Raw genomic sequence first — 22,523 nt, 5'->3', positions numbered from 1 at the left:
AAAATAACTCTTGAGTGAAGAAATTGGCATTTTGAAAATATATTTGCTTAATGGAAACATGCCAATATTAATCTAGGATGGGGTGTTTGTTTTTGGCTTTTTTTGATTTATTTTTTAAAAATCTGTATCAAAATTGGTTTATTTCGCAAAACTGCAATAAAAAGTTTTTTTTCCTCACGCCACATAAGTCACATGATCAACAAATGGATGTTGCCATCAGCACAAACCACGAAGAAGACGACAGGAAGTAGTTGGAGGAGCATGGCCAGGTAAGCTTTTAAATTACTTATTTTGTGAACAAACTTATGTTTGATTTTAATATTGTTTATTTAAAGGAAACTACAATTGTAAAATTGTTTTTTTTTCTTCTTTTTACATAATTTAAATATTTTCCAGGCATGGGTGAAAATGGAGTATGGAAGGAAGAGCATGTTTAGATTTTATTCAGTCGTCCACCCATCAACCATCGTTTTGTTCATTCATCTGCTGATCCATCCATCCTTTTTTTTTTGTCCTTTTATCTGTTTGTCCATCATCACGCCTTCATTCTTTCACCCACTTGTCCATCCATCAACACCGATCTGAAAGAGTATTGTTTTAACACGGCAAATATGTAAAAATCCTGATAACTGCAACTCCTGCTGCCGATTAAAAATATAAATATTTAGAGTTTATTCTGAAATATAGATAATATGGTTTCTCACGTGGGGGAAACGATGTGCTCAGAGTCGAGACTTGCTTAGGGCGCCAGCCACACTTGAACCGCCTCTGGAGCAAAAAAAAAAAAACAAACAAAAAAAACAGTTGTAAGAGTTTTTATACATTTATTGCATTTATTCCCACAAAATTAAGGAATTATGGTTTAACAGCCAATAGTAGATAAAGAGAAAGAAACACCGCAAGTTGAAACCCAATTGTTTCTTGGCTACCTCCAGTGGGCGTGCGCGGTACCTAGATATTTTTGGGATAGATTTTAAAGGGACACACAGCAGTGTCCCGACAAAAAAAACCCCATAAATTTTGCCCATATTTAAGAATGCTTTGAAAACTACTTTATCTTGCAATTTTACGATTATTCCTCATTCCGGACAGAGCTTCCCCCTGTGTAGGCGCATTGATCTGGGTGATGTGGATCTAGGTGCGCTCGGGTCCATCGTAGGCGGGAGCAGCAGCAGTGGTCAAGTCTGCTCGGGTTCGGAGGGGGGCTCCCACTTCAGAGGCAGCGCTCTGAGCCTGTGGTGCGCACTCAAGCCGAAAATACATGCCTGCATCTCGGCGGTGTGGAGCTGTTTGCTGCTGCCGCCGCATACGAGGGGACGTCGAGCCGACCGCTGATTCGCTGACAAACGCCAGGTAAGTTGCCCGTGTGGCGCGCGGGGCAGGTTAAGGGGATGATGGAGCGCGTGGGGAGCAGACCGTCACGACCAGCCGGGTCTCCAGCAGAGAGAGGAGCCGCTTCGAGAAACTTCATTGTGTTGCTGTTAATTGTGTGAGTGAGTTCAAAGCCGCATTTTGAGCGGCTCCAGTTAAAACAGACCCGCTGTGACTATTTAATTGTTAACGAGGTAACATTGATAACAATGTAACGGTGCTGCTTCACCTTTCGCTCGGTAATTGACATAACAGTTTATCTATGGCTGAACATGACAAAAATGTCCGAACTGCGTATGTGCTGTTTAATTATCCGAATAGTTCACTTTTAAAAATACATTTTATCCGCCGTGTAATGGCACATTTCTGTGCCCCGTTCTGCTTCAGCTAGTTATAGCTGTGGCGCAGTTTTTTTTTTGTCTTTCTTTCTCTTTACTACAGATAGATATTAATGCAATGCATGCGAGCAGCAACTTTTATTAGCCGAATGACGGCATTACGGGCCGAAGGGGGTAATTTACAACGCAGTGAAGCAGTGAAGTCCTCACACAGGAGGAGGAGAGGAGAGGGGTTGGATATGTGCGCCATTCACGACGCCACTGCTTCCCGTATGATCTAATGCGTAAGCGTGGAGCCTACGCAGTATGCGCATTACTGCTGGGCAGGACAATCCACTAACAAGCCTCAGCCTCAGACCAAAACTTGGCATAAAAGAAAGTTGGTGCTCGTTCAGCTGGGTTTTTTTTTTTTTTGACCGGACCAATCTGCATTCCTTGCTTCGTTCTCTGAATCTGGTGGCATTGCATCAGGGAGAAGGACAGGGCTGCTCACAAGGAGGATGTTTGATGCCTAATTTGCCAATTTAGATTAGGATCTCAAGTAGTTAGAGGGCGGCTGTTTATTCCAAAAGAGGCATAAGTCAACCAACATGCAAAGCCAAACAGTTCTCTATCTATGAGAGAGAAATAGGTCTGCTAAGAAACCAACATGAAGAAATGGAAACACATTAGAGATGCACCGATCAGAGATTTTGTGCTGCGCTGCCGGTACCGATTTTTGTTGGTTGGTTCTTCTTTTGCTTTAGGAAATATAAATAATAATAAAAATAATTAAGCGTCTGGCTAATATGTTGTTATTAAACAGCGTTGACAATTACATTAGATAAAAAATAAAATTACTTTCTCAGACAATAATCCAAAGTTGCTCCAGAGTTGACTCTTTCTGCAAAATCTATAAATGAAGTAAAATTCTGCAGCATATAGAGGAGAGTTATCAATGAATAAAATTAAAGAACTACCAAATATCTCATTTACCATTTTACCAGTACGATTATAGTGTTTCTTTTTTGCATACAATATGCACCATATTACAATATATTTTGTATGTTGTTTTCATTTCAATCATTTCAAAAATAAATACTCATCAATGTCTGAGTTAATATTTCAGATGATAAACGTTCAGATTTGCTCTTATGTGTCAGATTGTCATTTGTTTATCTTAGAACGAGGGGAGATTACACTCTGTGTGTATGTGTGTGTGTGTGTGAGAGAGAGAGAGCAGTCAGTGTTGCACAGCTCCGCAGTTAAACTGGGATTTTCTTTGTTTTAATACTTTAAAACAAAGAAAAAAGGATTCAAGAGTTAACATTTTAAACCGATTTTAACATCTTATGTTGTTGTTTTGAACAATTAATTCAATGCTAACTTGGTCGCAAGATAAATAGCAATGCTAACCCTGATCGGCAGGGTTAGCATAACTTCAGTCTCTGTGTGTGTTTCCTGTAGACCACGATAAAACAAAACATCATAGAAATTCAAACGAGATGAAAAAGAAGGGATTAGTCCCACAGCATCACCATGGTTTGCAAGGCGAATGAAGTGCTTTTCCTCATATCCATCTCATCACAAGCCAGATCCTCTCAAAATGTCAGTAGAGTTCATCAGAAATATTTACATTTACATGTGTGATGGCAGGAAAGAAAGGTCTTTTATCTGCTATGCTTTTTAGACACCAGTTAGCATGAAGAAAGGACTTTATAGTTGTTATATAGTCTTTGTGACCTCAAGATACTGTCTGCAAATAGGGCTTAGAAAATAAGATTCATAAGTTTATTTTAAGACTTTTTACACCAATAATTGTGAATGGTAAAAGTTAATAGTATGAAGTTAATAATAACTTCCTACCTCCCACCCCTCTGTCCTGTACAGGTGTCTACATCGCACTGGTAAATCCCAGGGAAGATGTCTCATCGAAGTGGGCAAGAGGACCCGGAGCGGTACCTGTTTGTCGACCGGGCCGTCGTGTACAACCCGGCCACGCAGGCCGACTGGACGGCCAAGAAGCTGGTGTGGATCCCCTCGGAGCGCAACGGCTTTGAGGCGGCCAGTATCCGGGAGGAGCGGGGAGAGGAGGTGCTGGTGGAGCTGGCGGAGAACGGTAAGAAGGTGGTGATCAACAAGGACGACATCCAGAAGATGAACCCGCCCAAGTTCAGCAAGGTGGAGGACATGGCGGAGCTCACCTGCCTGAATGAGGCGTCAGTGCTGCACAACCTGAAGGACCGCTACTACTCTGGACTGATATATGTGAGTGTTCAGGCCTGAAGCTTTTTGCAAATTGTGATTTTCAGAAGGCTCTCTATAGATTATCTATGTTAATAGGTAACAATCCAGTTATTGTTGTGTGGAATTTTATCATTTTGACCATTTTGTTTTGGATTCTTGTTAATTTGGAAAACGGTGTTTGTAAAAGTAGTTTTTAGTTTCTTCCGGTCACCTTCCTCCTATAAATACGTTGCAAAACATGGAAGATCCTTCCCTAAGCAGAAAAACTGCTTGCCAACGATGACTACCAGTGGTTTTGCTTTCAAATTGTCAACATAACGCGCTAAATCTTAAATGTAGGTGGAATAAATAAAATATGTTTGGCTACTAATTGTGTACCACAGCAACTAGATAACAAGATCCAGTGGTATCACATTTCACGTCTTCGCAAAACGTTTTAGTCAGATTAAAAAAAGGCGAGCGAGAGGGAAGGGGGGGTCAGTTATGCTAGCTTGACTTTGACTAACTTAATATGTAGAGGTGCTGTGGAATTCTGTGTTTCTGTTCAGTAAAAGACAAAATGATGTGTACTCTCTTACGCATTAGCTCATTTAGTTTTCTGCAAATGACCTAATCTACCACTACTGTATTCTGATGACCGCTTACTAATAATTTCAAAACAAACATCAAGCCTGAAAACATAAAACTGTAACAGACTGAATGTTCTGCTCTTTGTGTGGGAAATATTTGTGTTTTGAATTCTTATGCGCTTGGACAGAATAATAGTGTGAAACTAGAAAATTCCTGAAGAAATTTAACCGGGGCCTGCCAAAGTGTGCCGGTCGCTTGGGACCCAGCGTTCTGATGCTAAAAATTAGCATCACTGCTAAGCTTAGCTAAAAAATTACAAAGTAGCATGTGGAGAACCACAAGAATGTTGACTAACATGGACCTGCAACATTCAGTATGTTAAAATTAATGCATAAGCTAAAATGAGTCCAAATGCTAATGTTAGCATGAATGCTGAGTAGCATGTGGGTATCACTAGCATGTTGTCTTACATTCACTTCCTCCATTGAGTGTACTGAACATAGCTAATGTATAAGAAATAGCTAAAATGCTTATGTTAGGGAAAAGGATCATAGTGGAAGGAAGTGAAATGCTAATATTTGTGCTAATGCTAATGCATTGCCTTGCTGCGCTAGGCAGCGCACTAACCTGAGAGGAATATTAAGGCTTTTATTTTGAAATTTTCAGTAAGCTTCATTTCAAAGGGCCAAACTAATCCCATGTGTAACAGTGGTTGGGTTAAATCAGTTCTATAATGCCCAAACATTCTGCCGTGTCTGTAGTAACTCAGAGTTGGAAAATCACAAATCTTTTTCAGTGTAATTCTAGATGCATGGCCTTGGAAAAGTATTCATAAGCTTTAAACTTGTGACCGCAACTCACATTTATATTCAACCTCCTTTTCTCTAACCTAAATAAAAACAATGTGTTTTTATGTGTTTAGCATAATTTCTATCATTCTAAGACAGGTCTGAATCTGAGCTAGACAGGATTGAAATGTTCACGGTTCAAATTTCTTCTGTTTTTAACACGGGTTTGTCCCCATGATCTAATTCCAGTGGAGCTGCGTCTCCTCTGTGATGTCGACCCATTTAAAATGTGTTTTCCGTGAATAGAATGTCACCTCCGAGACTCCGACTCGGCCAAAGCAAGGCAGATTTATCAGTTCTTCTGTGAGACAAAACATCACCACTGATTCCCTATAGAAGCCAGCAGCTACTTGGATGCTTTTATGCCGAATTGCAAGAAGAAAAGAAAAACATATACAAAAAGAAATAGTCAGGAATTTCCAGTAGTTTGTGAATTATCCCATATGGTTTACATTTGATCTCATTCCAGTAGCTCACTGTACTCCTCCTCAGCTCCCCCGTAAACCACAGTGTCATGGTTTCTGGGTTTTCCTGGTTTAAATTGGTTTTGGAGCTTGCTAATTGTCCCCTTGCCTAAGAAAAATTGAAAACATGTGTTTGGCTGTGTTGGTTTTTTAACAGGAAGAGCATTTTTTCCCCCCTTCGGCTCAATCGTAGAACACAATCTCCCTACATTCTTAACCTTCTCCACACCCTTCTAACACCTCTGTAGACATAATATTACGCCCCCCGCAGGCTGTGCTGTTTCTCAGGGTTATTGGAGAGACTTATTTTGGAGGGATGGATGGATAGAGGGAGGGAGGTAGGAACGGCTAGGGGACATCCCCCAAACCGTGACTATCTGTGTTTTTTAATGAAATATTTATAAAATAGAAATAAGACTCTCACAGGTTGATAACTTTGAGTAAAAACACCGTAGCTTTTATGCTATTAGCAAAAGAGAAATAACAAAAATAATGTATATAGAAATGACCATATTGCTTTTATTTGAAAACAAAAAACAACAATTACTTTCACTGCTGCTAAAGATCACATGTTATCACAGTTATTGATAAGACTATCCATATGTTATTTTTTTTTTATTTTAATACATAGACTTAAGCAAAAACTATAGAAAATTGGAATAAATACTATTTTCTACGGTGGCCCTGAGGTGCAAACCACTTCAGCAAATTGAAAGCACAATTACAAATTACAAAAGCACTACAACATTAACGAAATGGAAGAGGCATGTCCCAGTGGGAGTAGACCTAAGAAATCGCTGATTGGACTACAGCTTGTTTTAATTTTGAACCGGAAGTTATTCTGCCTTTAACGTGTTTTTAAAAAAAAAACACGTTAAAGTAGTAACCTTACTACTACTATTTGAGTGCATTTTGAGTCAGGACATACTGTACATATGAGGTGATACTGGACATTCTCCGGACCAACCACGAAGTGTCAGTTAGTGTGCGTTCACTAAAGACTCATTTACGAAGCACACCAGAATAACTTCCAGTACAAAAGTAAAACGAGCTGTAGTCCAATCATCGATTTCTTAGGTCCCCCACTGGGACATACCTCTTCCATTTCGTTAATGTTGTAGCGCTTTTGTAATTTGTAATTGTGCTTTCAATTTGCTGAAGTGGTTTGCACCTCAGGGTCACCGTAATTTTGCTACTCTGCTGCTTCGAACTGCTTATTAACTTGGGAGTGCAACAAGCTGATAATTAGTCAGGCTATCTGCTCATGTTGCTAGCCTGCATTCTGCTGCTTGACAAAATCAACTTCAATACAGCCTTACCTTAACGAGAGTGATGGCTGACATACTGTATGTAATGTGCCAGTTCGACACGATGTAGCTTACTGGAAATTGGTTGTGCTGTAAAAAAAACCATCCTCTACTGCAAAGAGAGAGGAGCCGAGCTGAACGTGGCGGCTGTTACTGTTAATCCAGGATTTGGATTGGCCAACACGGACTGAACGACTTCCTTCACTTCCTCCGCTGCCATTGCTAAAACTACAATTCTAAAAAAGCGCAGAAAATCAACGTCGTTGTTCACAACGTCTCCTTCTGTTTGCTGATTGGCCCGGTTGAAATTCTACCATAGGGAATCCAAGTGAATGGGAGAAACCCCAGACGGAGCTGTGAAGTGAGATTAGAATTGAGCAGAATTGCTTAGTTAGCTGATAGCCAGGTTGTGTTACTGGTAAGCAGGCCATATCTGCTTCTAAACATTCGCATTTATCTTTCTTGTAAAAGAGGGACAATTGTAGTAGCTATCAGAGTCTCAGCCGCTTCATTCAAGTCCATCCGACACTTTTTCTTGTTTTACATGAAAATGACTTTAAACTTTTGGAACATTGAGACACAGTATTTTCAAATTATATGTATATCTTGATCGCCACCCTATGGGTACCACAAACACCTTTTTTTTTTTTGCTCATAGCTGCTAGCCTTATCACTTTTCTACCCTCTGCTGCATGCTAATATGCCTCTGTGGCTTCTTTGTAGATGTGAAGTCAGTCAGCTTGTTGGGCCAGGTTCTTCATTGTTACAGCTTTCTAACTATGAGGTAGTGAGTCACAGGTCTCTGGAGGGCTACATGCTGGCTAGCTGCACTCGAGCCGCGCTACACGAAGGCCTTTGTGTAGTTAGATAAGCCTCAGCTGTCAGAAAGCCTCAGCATTTCTCCATGGCAATAAGGCTGTCTGTCTATCTGCTTCCTGACGCCCACTGCAACCCGAATGTGGCTCGGTCTCTCGGCTATCTCCATCAGCTCTATTGCCAGTCCCACGCCTTCTGCTTATCCAGAGTTTCTGACTCACTGATCTGACAAAAACATTGTTAATGCACACGACTGCGTGTACCTCCACCTTTGCTTGCCAAGGCTTTTTATTGATTTCTCAATGTGTGGCAAACAAACGTCCCTCACTGGACAGATGGAAGGACAGAAACCTTTTATCACCGAGCATGAAACTTTTTAAGCAATTAATTAAACATTCAGCTTCTAAATGTAAATAAGGGATGTGAAGGTGGATCAATAGTTTATTTTCGGAGTACTGGAATAAAATTGCAGTTTATGTCATGTTATATTTACTTGTAAAAATGTGGATTCCTCTTAAACTTTTCCACAGTTTGTCATGTTGCAACCGGTTGTTAACGGTAGAGAACAAATGATCTATCTTCGTTTGAATAAAATGTTGAAAACCATCGTTTTGGCCTATCACATGAAAATCACTCAAACATTTTAAAAATTAATAAAATGCTTTAAAGATGGCTCTTTTTTTTTTAAAAAAAGGAAACATTTAAGGAGTATGAATACTTCTGCAGGGCCGTCACTCCCACATCTAAACTAAAACCTCTAGTGTGAAGTACGTTTGAAAAACTTAGTGAAACCGTCTTGTTTCCTCTAAAATCATCTGACATCCTGCATCTCAGTTGTCGTGGTTGTGTTTTGAGCTGTGAGTGTCTGAACACTTTGTTAGCTTTGTTATGAAATCGCTGAAGCGGTCAAAGTCAAAGTCTTGTGTGCTCCCAGCAGACCATCGGCTCCTGCCCCCCGCACCCTGTCCTCTTTGTGGGGAGTGTCCCTTTAACGCTGGCATGCCGACCGTGTGATCACAGGCGGCAGATGGGCTCGGCTGTTGTGTCTGCTGTTGCTTGTGTGTTGCTCAGCTGTTACCAGGTCACAGCATCCCCTTCGCTGGATCTGGTTTCACTGTGGAAATTTCACCTTCTCTTTCCTGGACTGAGCTGGGAGTGTTGAGTTCGTTGGTCGGTTGCGACTCGGCGTAAAAGCTGCAGCCGTTCCAGCTGTTCCAGCTCTCTGTGGCGGCGCAGCTGAACGGAGAAAGCAGAACAGAGTCTCTATTTATAGGAGCCACAGTTTTCAGATAGAGGGGGAATTAAATTTTCATTAAAAAGGAGAGTGCTGAGCTAGAATTTCAGCCGGGTCTCTGTCTCTCCACTGCTTAGCAATTTACAGAACAGCTGAGAACGCCACACAGTGTTCGTTACACCTCTACCTTTCGTCCGAATCCGACCTCTGGGAGTTCTGTCAGCTTTATCGCTTCCCTACTCCTCCTTTCTGTCTGCCTACCTCTCTCACCTTCTTTTTCTCATCTACCTTTTTTCTGCATCAGCACTTTAGCATTGGTTGCTCAGTGCTGACTGAAGGCCCAGACAGAGCTGTTACACAACGGCTGCATCATGCCGTCTGCTTCCTGAAAGTGGATTTAATTATTAAGGAAATGTTTCATCACATGATGCTCTGATCTAAATAGATTATTGTGGGTCATACCTTTTAAAATGTTATGAAGTTGTTTTACTACTGTAACGTACAGCTTCATAAAACTCGGCTTAGTTGGACTCAGTCCAAGGAAAGCATGTATTTTAGTGCCAGGCTGCAAAAATAAAAGGTTATGATGCCTTGCAGCAGTGTACCTACATTTGAAACCGGATGTTTACATACACTACTTAAAAAAACATAACTTTTTTATTCTCACTGTGACACTTTAACCCAAAATCAGACTCAATTTTTCCTTTTTTATTTCCGTTAGAATCAGGCCTGTCACGATAACAAATTTTTCAGAACTAGAAGTTATTGCGATAAACAATAATATTGTTGTTTTCAGATGTTTTCAAGTAATATAATGGCAACCGCATAATGATGCAAGAACACACTGTGAAAGATCAATAAATTAACAATTCTAATGGACATTTAACCCTGGAACTGGAAGACATTTTAAATATATAAAATAAATAAACAAAACAACAAATAAAATGAATTATGAAGTCTGTGCAAACAAAATTGTCCAGTTGAGACCAAAGCACCAGACTGAAGACTTTTGATGTCGAGTTTTTGGTATAAAGAGAGAAAAGAGAAAAATGATAAATCATGCAAATGGAAAATAGTTTGTTTTCATTAATTATGTGATTTCTTACTGTGACAGGCATAGTTATAATTACTCAATTCAAACAGTAAGAAATGTACTTGTAATACATAAAAGAAATATACATAATCTAAGAAAAAAGTATGACTGAAAACTATTGGTTTAAATAAAAAATACACAACAAAAAACAAAGATGAATTGCTACACTAAAACATTAAAATAAAAATATACATTTGTACCCCGCCTCTCACCCGGGGCTGATGCTTATAGGCCTATAGGCATCAGCACCTCCCGACCCCACTAGGGTCAAGGGTGTTAGAAAATGGATGGATATGTACCTAATTAATAGATCAATTATTAAATAAATCTATTCTTTTTGCTACTTTGTTAGCCTTTAAGGAGACACTAATTTATTTGTTAAGCTGCCTTTTGACCCTGCAATCATTTGCAATCATTCATTGATTTATTGTTTATTTTCAATTATGGCAGGATTGGTCCTCCGTACTTTTCTGGTTTTTGTTTGATAATTGTGTGAAAACCAGCATATAATATTTCTTCCACTTCACAAACATTGCTTTATGTTGATCAATGACATCATATTCTGGCAACATGAAAAAGTTAAAAAGTTTTTTTTGTCTCCAGTCTTTGAAATTTTTTGGGGGGGATAATTTTAGGGTTTTGTTGGCAGTTAGAAAAGTAAACCATTTAAAAAAAAAAGGTGCTTTCATTCGTTTATACACTGTTGATTTTCTTCATCACTGTTCCTTTTTTAAACGTTCTAATATTTTGTTGAGTTTCACATCCTGCAGGTATGTGCTGTGTGCTCACCCATGTGCTGGGTACACAGAGGAAGGACAACCAGAAACCAGGTCGTCTGTAGGGATAATTCAAAGCGTCCACCATGGCCTCTCACTCAGCGCTGGCCGCCTTTCTTACTGCCTGCTTGTTTTATCCCACCGCCCAGTGAAGAAAGATTCTTACCACACTCACCCTCTAGGGAGACGTTTGTTGGGTTAATTGCGTTTCCAAAAGCAACACCACAAGTCAGAAACGAGGCTAAACATTTTCAGAGCATTCTAGACGAAGCATCGTGAAACCTGAGTTAATGTGAAATGTCTCATCGCAGCGCTGTGGGAGTTTTCCTTTCTAATGTCAAAAAGAAGAGTTCTTACTCTTGAGTTTAATCACCGTTTTCTCAAGTCTGTGTTTCGGTCTGTTCTCTGTCTGTCAAGTGTGTTGTAATGACGTAAGCTCCTAAAAGTGTGTGATGATAAGCCTTGTTGGATTGATGGAGTGCAGGTTAGATGACTTATAAAGATAGGAATGTGCAGCTCCTTCTAAATCGAAAAAGCACTGATGATTTATTAATTCCTTTCTTTTTGTATCTCCTCTTAAAAGTGTTTTTCTCCCTCTTTACTCATGTTTCTTGTTAATTTATTTTTATTTTTTCATGATTGCAGACTTACTCTGGTCTTTTCTGTGTGGTCATCAACCCCTACAAGAACCTGCCCATCTATTCAGAGAACATCATAGAGATGTACAGAGGAAAGAAGAGACATGAAATGCCTCCACACATTTATGCCATCTCTGAGTCAGCGTACCGCTGCATGCTCCAAGGTAAAAAAAACCCCTCATGCATCATCATATGCTGTGTTATAAGTGTAACTAGTGTCATCTTTAAGTGTTTGAAGCTTTTAATTTGCTCATTGAGAAACAGAGATCAGAGAATAGGTTTTACATTGCATTAATGTATGGGCACTAGGGCAGTCATCGGGCAATTTTCCACATTATCAAGTTAAAACAGTGTTTAAAGTTGACAGGAAATGTGAAACTATCGCTAGGTAATTATGTCCTATTGGAGGACATTGTCAACAATACCTAAACACCAACTATAAAGTCTTAAAAGCCCCTAAAATAAATAAAATAAACAAAGCCTAGCCTGATAGGGGTTCAAGTAAAGCCTGGTGGCCCGCCAGGCTTATAGTACACTGATTTTGAGTAAAAACGAGAGGTTAAGTATAGGTCAAACCAGTAAATTGATGCCCTTTTTGTTTATTATAAGCTACATTTGTGTTTTATCTCTCCTGGTCTGAACTTTAGGTTGCTCTCAGCAAACATGAGGTTCAGTTTCACGGCACAAATGACTGTAAAGTGGGTGAAAGTCTCGGGGTCAGAGAGGATGTCAGGCAGAATGGAGGGTTGTGACTGAAACGAATGCTTGTGTTATGCAGATTTACACAGTGTATGCAGAGTCTTACACCATAAGACCAGTGCAGATGGTGATTTATTCATGCTCAGCTATGTGCAAAATCTCTTCCCAATTCTTTGCCTCAGTCCTCCCTGACAGTTCATGTTCCCATTTCCCTCATAAATTTAACTCAGTATGGTTAGGGAAAATCCCACACAGTGCACTGTAAAGTAAATCAGCTTTGCTGTTTGTTAAAATATGATTTTCTCAAAAATTGCAGTATCATGATGCATTCATAAGAATACATTTGTTATTATTTGGAAAAAAAGAGAAAAACTGCTTTGCAACCTGCTACTTTCATAATAATAGACTTTTTTGACTGTTGTAATTAACTTGTTGCATTTATAGTGTGGATTTGTGTTTATTCCACATTTACACAAATGTTCATGGCTAAAGCTACAGCTGCCTCACACTTTTACAGCTGTTTATGAAACACATGGACTCCTTACCCGACAAAACAGTAAAGACACACTTCAAAGTTTTGGCAAATCAGGACATATCATAAAAATTCTTGAAATAAATAAAATGCGACCTCATTTGAGCAAAGACACATGAAAAATTGCGCTCATTGTTTTCCTACGGGAAAATTAGCTTGAATTATATACAGAGTGCATCAAGACCTTCAACACACTCCTCGATTTAATGGCTCACTTCAGCTTAGCAACAGACTAGAGATGCAGATATTTAGTTAAATTTCAGATCTCAGGTTTTTCTAACACCATCCATTGTGTAACTCATTCCAAAGCATTGACGTTTTTTTCCAGGTGTTTTCACAAATTCATATTTTAAGATGAGAAAAAAGGGAAAAGGTGATGTGAAAGAAAAGATATGTTCCCAGTCATGACTCAGTAGCACATTGTGGATTTCACACCATTGATTTCAGTATACATGCTCTATTCAGGACAGGAGTGCATCATAAGCCACACACTTACACTAAAGATGCGACAGGATGCCATTGTTCACAAAATCCCTTTTTTCCCCTCACGTTTAGATGCATGTAATGTATTTTTCAGAGCTTGCACTTCACTGCATATTTTTGTGGATACCAAATTCATTAAAAATCTGGCATTGACAATGCTGTAATTGCCAGCATGACAGTATGATTTTCTAAGGGTCAATAATTACTTATTTTAGGAGCATTGGAGACATCATGTGTGACTGTGAGAGAGCAGTCACCATAAAAAGTGGTTTTACTAACTTCAAGTTGTCATTTTAAACTGTCGTCATGCTACTGAGAAGAATGTATTGTGTTTAACTTTTCAAATTATCGTCCATCTCTGTATGGAGATTGTAGACTGCCGCTTTAACTCATAAATGTCCAAAAGACAGAAAAACATTTACAAATCTAACATATTCCATGACAGACACAGGCTGAACGCTAAAAGGATGATACAGCGCAACTTTCCTGTAATTCGTTTAGCCTTCCTGGACGCTGCTGAAATCTTTGCACCTTTACAAATTTGACACGATGTCTCCAGGATTTGCATGAATTAATGTCCTGTGCTGACGGCTTCCTCTCCGAAATGGAAACGTAACAAAATGATTTGAACCCATCGAAGCGTAGCTCTCTGTAGTAGCAACCTTAGTTAATCTTCTTGACTCAGTACACGCATCCACACCGAAGAGTGTGTATGTCACGTTGCCTGGTATTGCATTGGTGTGGTGTGTTCATTGACCTATCATCAAAGAGGAACTGTAAAATCATAAACGGTTCATTTCAGCAACCAGGGGAAGTTCTTGTTGCATCTCCCACAGATCATGCAAATATCTGCTTGTTTGTCAGAGACATTGTTGTGAAGGAATCTGGAAATAATTCCACCATAAGGGCCGAACAGATGCAGGACAGTGAGTCACGTTTGTTCTGAGAATTTGGGACGTGTCTGCGGTGCCACCATTCATTTCCCCTGACCTCTAATTCCCAGCTCATTCTTTCGGAGCGCTTGTAACGGGCAAAGCCGCCTGTGGAATGAGGTCACCGCCGTTCCTGCTTCCCCTACCGTGCTGCGCTAAATTCTGCAAGCTGAGTCATTGTCAAAGTTGACATAGCTGTCTAAACTGCCCATCAGCCTCAGCTGGACCCCTGTTGGAGGGGATGCCGTAGTTACCATGGATACATCAAAGCGTATCTGTGGGTTAGACCAGAAAAACGGTGCGTCTCTGTGGGAAACTGGACTTTAAATGGTTGCAACAAGGTGCTTTGGATGTGAATATGAACTCCTATTATTATACTATTCTATATTTGCTTTCCCCTTTTTTTAACAATTTTTTTTAATCTATGTTTTAAATTTCAGTCATTTTTCTTCTTTTTTTTCACCTTTCTCTGAGCCAGAATGTTCTGGCTTGGAAGAAATAAGGAGGAAAAGAAAACTCCCCACATCCTGCCAGACATTTTAGTTGCCTTTCACTAAACATGAAAAATACAAACCACAGCTCTGCTGCAGCTCAGTCTCCTTTGTCCCACTCTTCTTTGGTATTTAATTAGGAAACATAAGGGAACAAGTGTGAGGAATGTCCACCTTCTTATCAATGCTCAGTGTGAGGTTATAGCCAGGGTTGCCATGGTTAGCCTTTTCTTTTTGACTGCTTAACCCAGTTTGAGATTTTCCCTTTTTTTCACCTTCCAGCTTGTCAGGTAGAATAAATGATATGCATGTATGTTTCACTATTAACTGTTCAGTTTTTGCTTCTTGCTGTTCTTGCAGCCTGTTTGTTGCTGCTGCAATATGAGGCCTTTACAGAACTGCTGTAATCTTTATTTTATGGGAAAGGATCAAGAGTAAGCTAGCAACACAGATCGGCAGAACATGTTTGGAGACGACTACATAAAAAGAGACAGAGAGCTGAACTTATTTTTATTTTAAGAGTTTTAGTTTACAGCTACATTTTTGTGAAAGTTGTTAAAGTTCTGTCTGGGAATTCGTCATGCTAAAAATATTGGCCATCATTGTGGCGCCACTAGGTTTGGATTAGAATATAAATATACTATTCAAATTTGTTTTTGCAGACATGCATAGCTTAGTACTTATATCATTAAAAAACAATGTGTTATCTGTAAAAAGATTAAGCAAATTTGATGTTAATCTTTAGTTTGAACACACACACACACACACACACACACGGTGTATAGCAATATAAATACAAATAAAAAAACTATATATTAGCCATTTGTGGATTCAGAACAGGAAAGGGGGTTTGTGCAACTACCTCACAACAAGATGGTGTTAAAGTTTTGTTTCTCTGTGCTGAGTGGACAAAAACTGTTCTACCAAGTTCAGTGCTTGTAAATTAAACTCTGGTTCTTAAATAGTAATAAAGGGGTGATATGTAGTTTTTTTTAAAGTCTTGAATTATGTCTCACAGCTAGTCCAGTACTTGTAATAGCTTTTCAAAAGTGGATAGATAAGACAGCAAGGAGGTAGAAAATGGTCAAGAAATGCAATAGAGGATTGACACAGCAAAACTCAAGACATTCACAGATGAATTTGCTGTAGAAAATCTAGACTGATAAGTTACAGATTGAAATAATCTGAGGCCAAAAGCAAAAAACTGTCATTTAGGGAGTTGGGTAAGAACAGGAGGATGCAGAAAGTGAAATAGTTTACGGGGAAGAGAGAAGAGGGTACAGGGGAAAGGCAGAGGGGGAGGCCGGTATTGTGCCTTACAATGAGGCCTTTGTGCGGTCCGAAGGGGGCTGGGATCACGGTGCTGTGTGCAGGGGTGCAAACCCAGAGGCCTGGAGCTCCAGAGTTCTTCCCTGGGAAATGGGGCCTTTTGTTGGGACAGCATGAGCTGCAGAGCAGGGCTGGTGAAAGACACACCCAGGATCTGAGTGACGAGACAGGTGTCTGTTTGGGACTTTTCCCCTGTCCCATTGGTAAATCTTCCAGAGGAATGAAGAAGTGTCCAAACAATACGTCTTCACTGAAGTACTTCCAAGTTTGCATCTCTTAAAGAATCATGGAAGAAAAAGGTGAAATAAAACACATTGGCAGTTGGATTTTATTGTTTCTTTGAAAAGAGGTGAGAAAAAATAAAATAGACAAAGCCATTCTTTAGAGAAGGTTGTAAGAAGTTTACAGTTTGTCACAAGCCATGTAGGGGACACAGGAAAAGGTTTTTCAAATAGTTTGTTTTGTTTGACAGATTGCAATGTGAACGCGTACTGCACCAGCTGAAAATGTAGCAAATGTTACAATTTTGGTCCCCAATCGAAGTGAGTCTGTCGGACTATCAAGTGTGAATGCAGCCTTAGTTTCCTTAGGCAAGGTTTTGAATCATGTAGAAATATTTTTTTTATTTCCACATTAGCTTATCTAACCCAGTTTCACATGGAGAAGTCATAAAAGGTAGTTGTCTAACCTTTTATCACTCTATCATAATAATTTGCGACAGTGAACTCCCTGCAGCTCTTCCCTGATGCTCCTGTGTTTCTGTAATTCCTGCTAGGCATCAGAGATTATCATCCTGATATTGGACTTGCCACAAAAGCACCCAAGAACCCTCCCTAACCCAGGAAAATGTCCTTGTCCTCTCGGACACAGTGGCCATCACAAAGAGAAACTGTGGACCAAGCAAGCCACCGCAATCGATTAGATCGCCAAATAGTTTTTGTCATATCTCCCAGAGCAGCTTTTTCCTCCCCTTTCATTGGCCTAAAGGCAACACCCCGCAGCATGAGGCTAATTTTTGCTCCTTCTGTTGACGCGCTTCTTTGCATCATAATTAAAGCTGTGCACATAGAAAGGTCCGTCTTTAAGCTGCTGCTCAAGACATCCGCTGTCTCTATTGTATTCAGGAGAAAAACATTGGTTAGAGAAGGAGTTTTAATGCGGCAGTGAAATATACTGTCTTGTTTTTATTATAATGCTAGGGGCAGTTAATCCTTTCTGACCGAGACAAGCAAGAGAAGTACATGGATGTAATGAGGAATGTCAACATGAGACATTTAGAGAGGTTATATTTGATGTGGTAGGACTTACTGGAAAGGTTTAGTGACTTTTAGAAAACCTTAGTTTTCTAAAAGAAAGTTTAAATCTTTCATATGATTTAAGACAAAGTAGCATCCAGTTACTGATGATGTGACATCAATGTGAGGGTCATCAGAGAACTTGCCACAAAAACCTAACTATTTCTCAGAGTGTACAGGCCTCTGCCAGGATGCTAAATATTAAAAATTTATGGAAGACAATTCATTGAAGACTGGAAATCTATCATTTGTTGATCTGAGTGATAGACAACAGTTTATGTCAATGACCGACGTCACTTTGCCACTGTCAGTGTTTGTGATGTTTTAAAAGAAATGGTTGGGGTGGCGCAGGGGTTAACCAAAACCCACATATGGAGGCCTTAGTCCTCGACACGACTGTTGCAGGTTCGATTCCCGGCCTGGTGACCTTTGCCGCACGTCTTCCCCCTTCTCTCGTTATCCACTTTCCTGTTAATTCACTATCACTATTCACTAAAGGACAATAAAATCTTTTTAAAGAAAAGGCTGTGTAAAAGCAAGCTACTATCATGTCCCTTTAATATTGCGCTGTGTGTACTGTCTGTAAACACGTGACAGTCTGTAACAAGAACTGACTGAGACGGAGGTTGAGAAAAGGGAGACAATTTCAAATGTTGAAGCGGCGCCGTGTTATGCTGTCGACCATTTATTGCTATCGAGGTTAGCTGCTCAATATATCACCATCTCGACTTTCTTGTTTGGAAGAGTTACAAGCAGAAAAAATCGAATCAGGCAGCAAGACTTACTGTATGTTGGACCTAAATGAACCACCGGACATCTGGAACAATGTCATGTGGGGAAATGAGAGTGAAGGAGAAATACTTGCCCATGTTTGAAGAAAACCAAACAAAGTCATTTCAGCACAAGCACCTTCTCTCCTCTTTTTTGGTTTTACGTTGTCCATCCCAAAGTTATATTTGAAGCCATCTGTCCGACAGCTGCAGACTCGCTACTATTGGATCATGCAACACGACAGGGACTTTGATCGCAGCAGCACATCCACGACAGAATGACTAAAAACAGAAAAGAGTCTGATGGTTCTCAAATGCCTACAAAAAAGCATAAATAAACTGAAGAGGTTTTAAGAAGTAGACCAAAATTCCTACAGAAATCAGAGACACAAAGTCTATGAAAAATGGTTCCTGTAACAGGAGCGTCAAACTCTGTTTCATTTTTTGCCTTATCAAAAATCTGAACGTTCTTAAAGGGCCGGTTGTGCCAGAATGTATTGATAAAACCCATTAAATTGTTAAAATATTAATAATTAGATGTCCCTCTAGGATTTTGCGATTGTTTTTGTGTTTATTTGTAATCAAAATCACAGATTTTGTGGTGCAAATTTAGAAATATTTGTAAGGATTTTTTAATGATATTTGCACTAATGTATGACCTTAAATGTGACTTTTTATTTATTGCTTTATAACTCGACATCGAGTAAGGCTGAGGAAGCAGTCAATAAAACCCAAAGTTTTTGACGAATTTAGAGAAAAGTTTTCAATAAAATCAGAAAAAATTGTGGGGAATTGTTGATTTGGAGTGAATTTTGCAGATTTGTGAAAAACTGGAGGGACTTATTAACGTAATTTGGAGCCACATAAAAAGCTACGGCGGGCCTCAAGTTTGACGCATGTGCTCTATAATCTATTGCCAAGAAGATTATAACTGGTTCGTTTTCCTTCTACAAGTTTATTCTAGTGGTTTTGCTTTATGTTAGAAACATGCAGAGACTCTGGAACCCTAATTCAGGAACTTTATGTAAAAGTGAGGCATCATATTTGATAAAGCTTCTCTTGCCAAATGTTTGAGTATTCAGCTCAGAGCGGTGCGTTTGGACAGAATGATAGATGATGCTGTGATGAACGACAGAGTGGAACAACATGCAGCCGCCTCCGCCCTCCTTCACTGTTGTGGGAAACGAGAACACGGCCGAATGTTTTCCCGCCGATAGTTTTTGTCGGAACCAGTTTTTGCTTTCTGAACCAAAAAGCGTCAGATTACGTCTGTGTGCTGCCGAGCCTCTCCGGTCTGCATGCGGCGCTTTGTGAGTTTGTGTGAACGATCTTTTTAGACGATCTCTGCCTTTCTCTTTATTGCCTATTGACCTTCAAAATCTGAAGAACTATTCAGTCCAATTTGAAGGTTAAATGCATTTACATTTCAGTGTTTCCACAAATACTTCAGTGTCATTACATCATTGTAGGATGGCTGGAACAGATTCTCAGACGTAATCTAATTTTGACTTAAAGAAAGACTCGTCTTTAAAGCCCAGTGATGTTTATCTCATCTTCCCAGTACCCCAGCTTGTGAAACATGTGGTTCTCTGCTACACCAGTCTCTCTTCCCCAGTCTGTTATGTCCCCCCACCTTTTTTTCCCAGACCAGACTTTTCTCATTTCACCCCTGCATGAGAAGCATTTGAAAAATGTGCTTTGCGGGGCTTGAAAAGGGAAAGACTGCAGAATCCCATCTGATTTTTTTTTCTTCTGTAGAGCAAAGCTCAGCATAGCACAAGTCTTAGAAATTAAATCCAGGCTGACAGGACACAGACTAAAGTACATCGATGTAATATGGGAAATATTTTACCTGCCACATGTGCAGTAATCCTTTCTTCACTGTTTTTGCTTAACTTTCTAAATTGTATTTTCCTTCGGGGAAATTTCAAAGCCATTATCAAATTTTCATCTGTGTTCACTTCCTAGATCTTCCATGAACTAAAGGTTTTGTACCATATGTGAAGTTTATTGTACATTTTGTGCTGAACAGTAAGAAACTGGCTGGCCTTCAGGCTCACTTTACCACTTGGAGCTGGCAACTACAAATATCAACGCATAGATGTACAAAGTCTGTTATTTACCAAACATTTATTGTCCCTATCTTGATTTCATTTATCAGTGAGTAAATACTTGAATTGGTAATTCAGATTCTTTGAAGTTGGGTTGTTTATTATGGGCAATAGTTCAGAGGCTAAAACTGCATTAAATCATCTAAGGTCTACACCATTACGCACTAAATAAAAGTGCGTAATTTAACTTTTATTAAATTACGCAGTATTTAATAAAGTTATTATAGTTTTTGTTTCCATTCAAAAAACACATTGGAAGCAATAAAACACTCTAATCCAAAGCAAAAGATAAAGAAAACTTTGTAAAAGTAATTAGCTATTAAAAAAAGAAAAAAACATAATTTAAAAAAAATATAGCAGTGCCTTTTTTCTCTTTACAAACTCCTATTTTCTCTATGAACTGAAAAAGGATTAAAGAATGAGCTTTAAGGGGAATCAATAAGCTAGTACTGAGCTCCTTTTTGGATTTGCTTCACATCCGTGTTTCATGGAGTCGACCAACTTCTTGCACCTGGAAACATGTATTCTAGCCACAGATGACTGGAAACATTTGCCTCAAAAACAGCTGGTTTGATGTCATCCCAGAAGTTTCCTGTTGGAGTAAGGATGCATTCACACCAACCCCGCTTTAATTGAACTCTAGTTCATTTGTCTAGAAAGTCTAGTTTGTTTTGGGAGAATTGAACTCTGTTACAGGCCAACAAAGCAAACTCTGGTCCGACGAGCTTTTCACCTGTCGATTTTTTACTCTTTTTTTAGCTGCAAATGGTCAAGCGTTCACTGAAGGAATGCTGTTACTGGACTTTAGGCAATATAATGTTTATTTTCTTATTTAAAAAGGAAATTAATTTATCTCAATCGATTAGTCGTAAAAACATTTGATAGAGTACTCGATTACTAAAATATTCTTTAACAACACCCCTACTTTGCATCTTTTAATGCTTTTCTTAAAAAAAAGGCTTAAAACTCTTCAGGATGTGTCAATTAATCATCAGAATAGTCAATCGATTAATCAACAACTAAAATAAACTTTTGTTGCAGCCCTAGTTGTGTCTCTTAGTTTGGTCAACTGAGACTGCATTAAAGTTGGGCTTATTAAAGCTATTAAAACTTAAGTTTTAAATTATGATTAAAATCATAGAAGATTTGCATGTTGTTATCTGTGTATGTCTCTGGCTGTGTGTGTGTTGGATCTGTCTGCACCCCTCAAATACTCCCCCAGGTGGTTCCCCGTACTCTGCTGTCATTTCCTCGAGGGCGGAGACATTCCACCACCCATTATGAGCGTCTATTTCTGTCCCTGATCCCAGCTGCCAACTGGCATCACAATATGCTACTAAGTCACAAGTCCTGGAACGTCTCTAAAGATTTATTTGCCAACACGTCAGCTGCTGGGTTGACCACATCCGCTGATGCGTATTTTCCCATTTTGTTCCTTTTTTTCCCCTCTCTATTTTCATCCTTTGTGGTGGCGTTCCTCTCTGATATCTCCGTTTTCCCCTCTGCGTTCTGTTATCGGATACCTTCCCGCCATGCCCGCTCTGTCTCTGCCTCTTTGCTCTCCTGAGAAGTATTTTCTTCCACAAGGGAGCATCCTGTGAATGGCAGAGGAATTTACTGCCGCCTCTCCATTTGGTGATTTGCTGACGTGTGAGAAGGTTGCACCACTCCAACCCTCCGCCATATATCACAACGCCACTCCAGACGTTTTGTCACTGATTGGCAAGAGCCAGAACTGCTGAATAAATAGAAACAAAAGAACCTCAACCCATCCCTGTATTTTCTTCTACTGTGACATCTTTGTTGTTGTTGCTGAATACAACGCTTGTTTCTTACCAAAAAGCTCCTTGTGCAAAAGAAAGAGTTAAACTAGGTCAGTCCAAATTCCAGCTCACATCCAGTCACCTCTGTGGGGCGTCCTGGCCTTCGCTTCTACTGCCCTGCGAATGCCTAATTGGCAGCTGGTTCAACAGTGTTGCCCAGTGGCTGTAAATGATCGTACCTTAGGGCAAAAGATGCCTGTCAAACTCAAGGCCCAGGAGCCAAATCTGGCCCTCTAGACTGGGCATTGATAAATTATTGATTAAAACGAGCTCAATCATTTCCATTTGGATAATTTATTATTTTTCTCTTTCCTCTCTCTCCTGAAAGACAAAGGTCATGAGGTTTGGTAGAAAACTCACCATTGTGACCAATGGTG

At 39.6% G+C, this 22,523-nt stretch overlaps 1 protein-coding gene and 1 long non-coding RNA gene across 13 annotated transcripts in view; one reads left to right on the top strand and one right to left on the bottom strand.

Annotated features, from left to right (window-relative positions):
* Window positions 1–427: 427 nt before the first annotated feature.
* Window positions 428–979, bottom strand: LOC116735884 (uncharacterized). The gene is made up of 2 exons (XR_004342452.1): window positions 705–979; window positions 428–581 (listed from the first exon to the last, which is right to left on the bottom strand). It is a non-coding gene; the product is annotated as an uncharacterized LOC116735884 (long non-coding RNA).
* Window positions 980–1,193: 214 nt separating this feature from the next.
* LOC116735879 (myosin-10) overlaps window positions 1,194–22,523 on the top strand; it is a 65,880-nt gene continuing 44,550 nt past the window's right edge. For 5 of the 12 annotated variants that reach the window (XM_032588036.1, XM_032588027.1, XM_032588038.1 and 2 more), the window contains exons 1-2: window positions 3,612–3,956; window positions 11,689–11,845. In XM_032588036.1, coding sequence (XP_032443927.1) covers window positions 3,612–3,956; window positions 11,689–11,845 — 502 coding nt within the window. Of the gene's footprint in view, window positions 1,354–1,472; window positions 1,490–3,277; window positions 3,297–3,578; window positions 3,957–11,688; window positions 11,846–22,523 lie in introns of those variants that run through there. The other 7 variants (XM_032588035.1, XM_032588031.1, XM_032588034.1 and 4 more) reach the window with 4 other exon arrangements.

Source organism: Xiphophorus hellerii, chromosome 16 (assembly GCF_003331165.1).
Source record: "Xiphophorus hellerii strain 12219 chromosome 16, Xiphophorus_hellerii-4.1, whole genome shotgun sequence".
NCBI classification, from domain to species: Eukaryota; Metazoa; Chordata; class Actinopteri; order Cyprinodontiformes; family Poeciliidae; genus Xiphophorus; species Xiphophorus hellerii.
The sequence above is the reverse complement of the archived record's forward strand: the minus strand, read 5'-3'. Positions and strand labels throughout refer to the sequence as shown.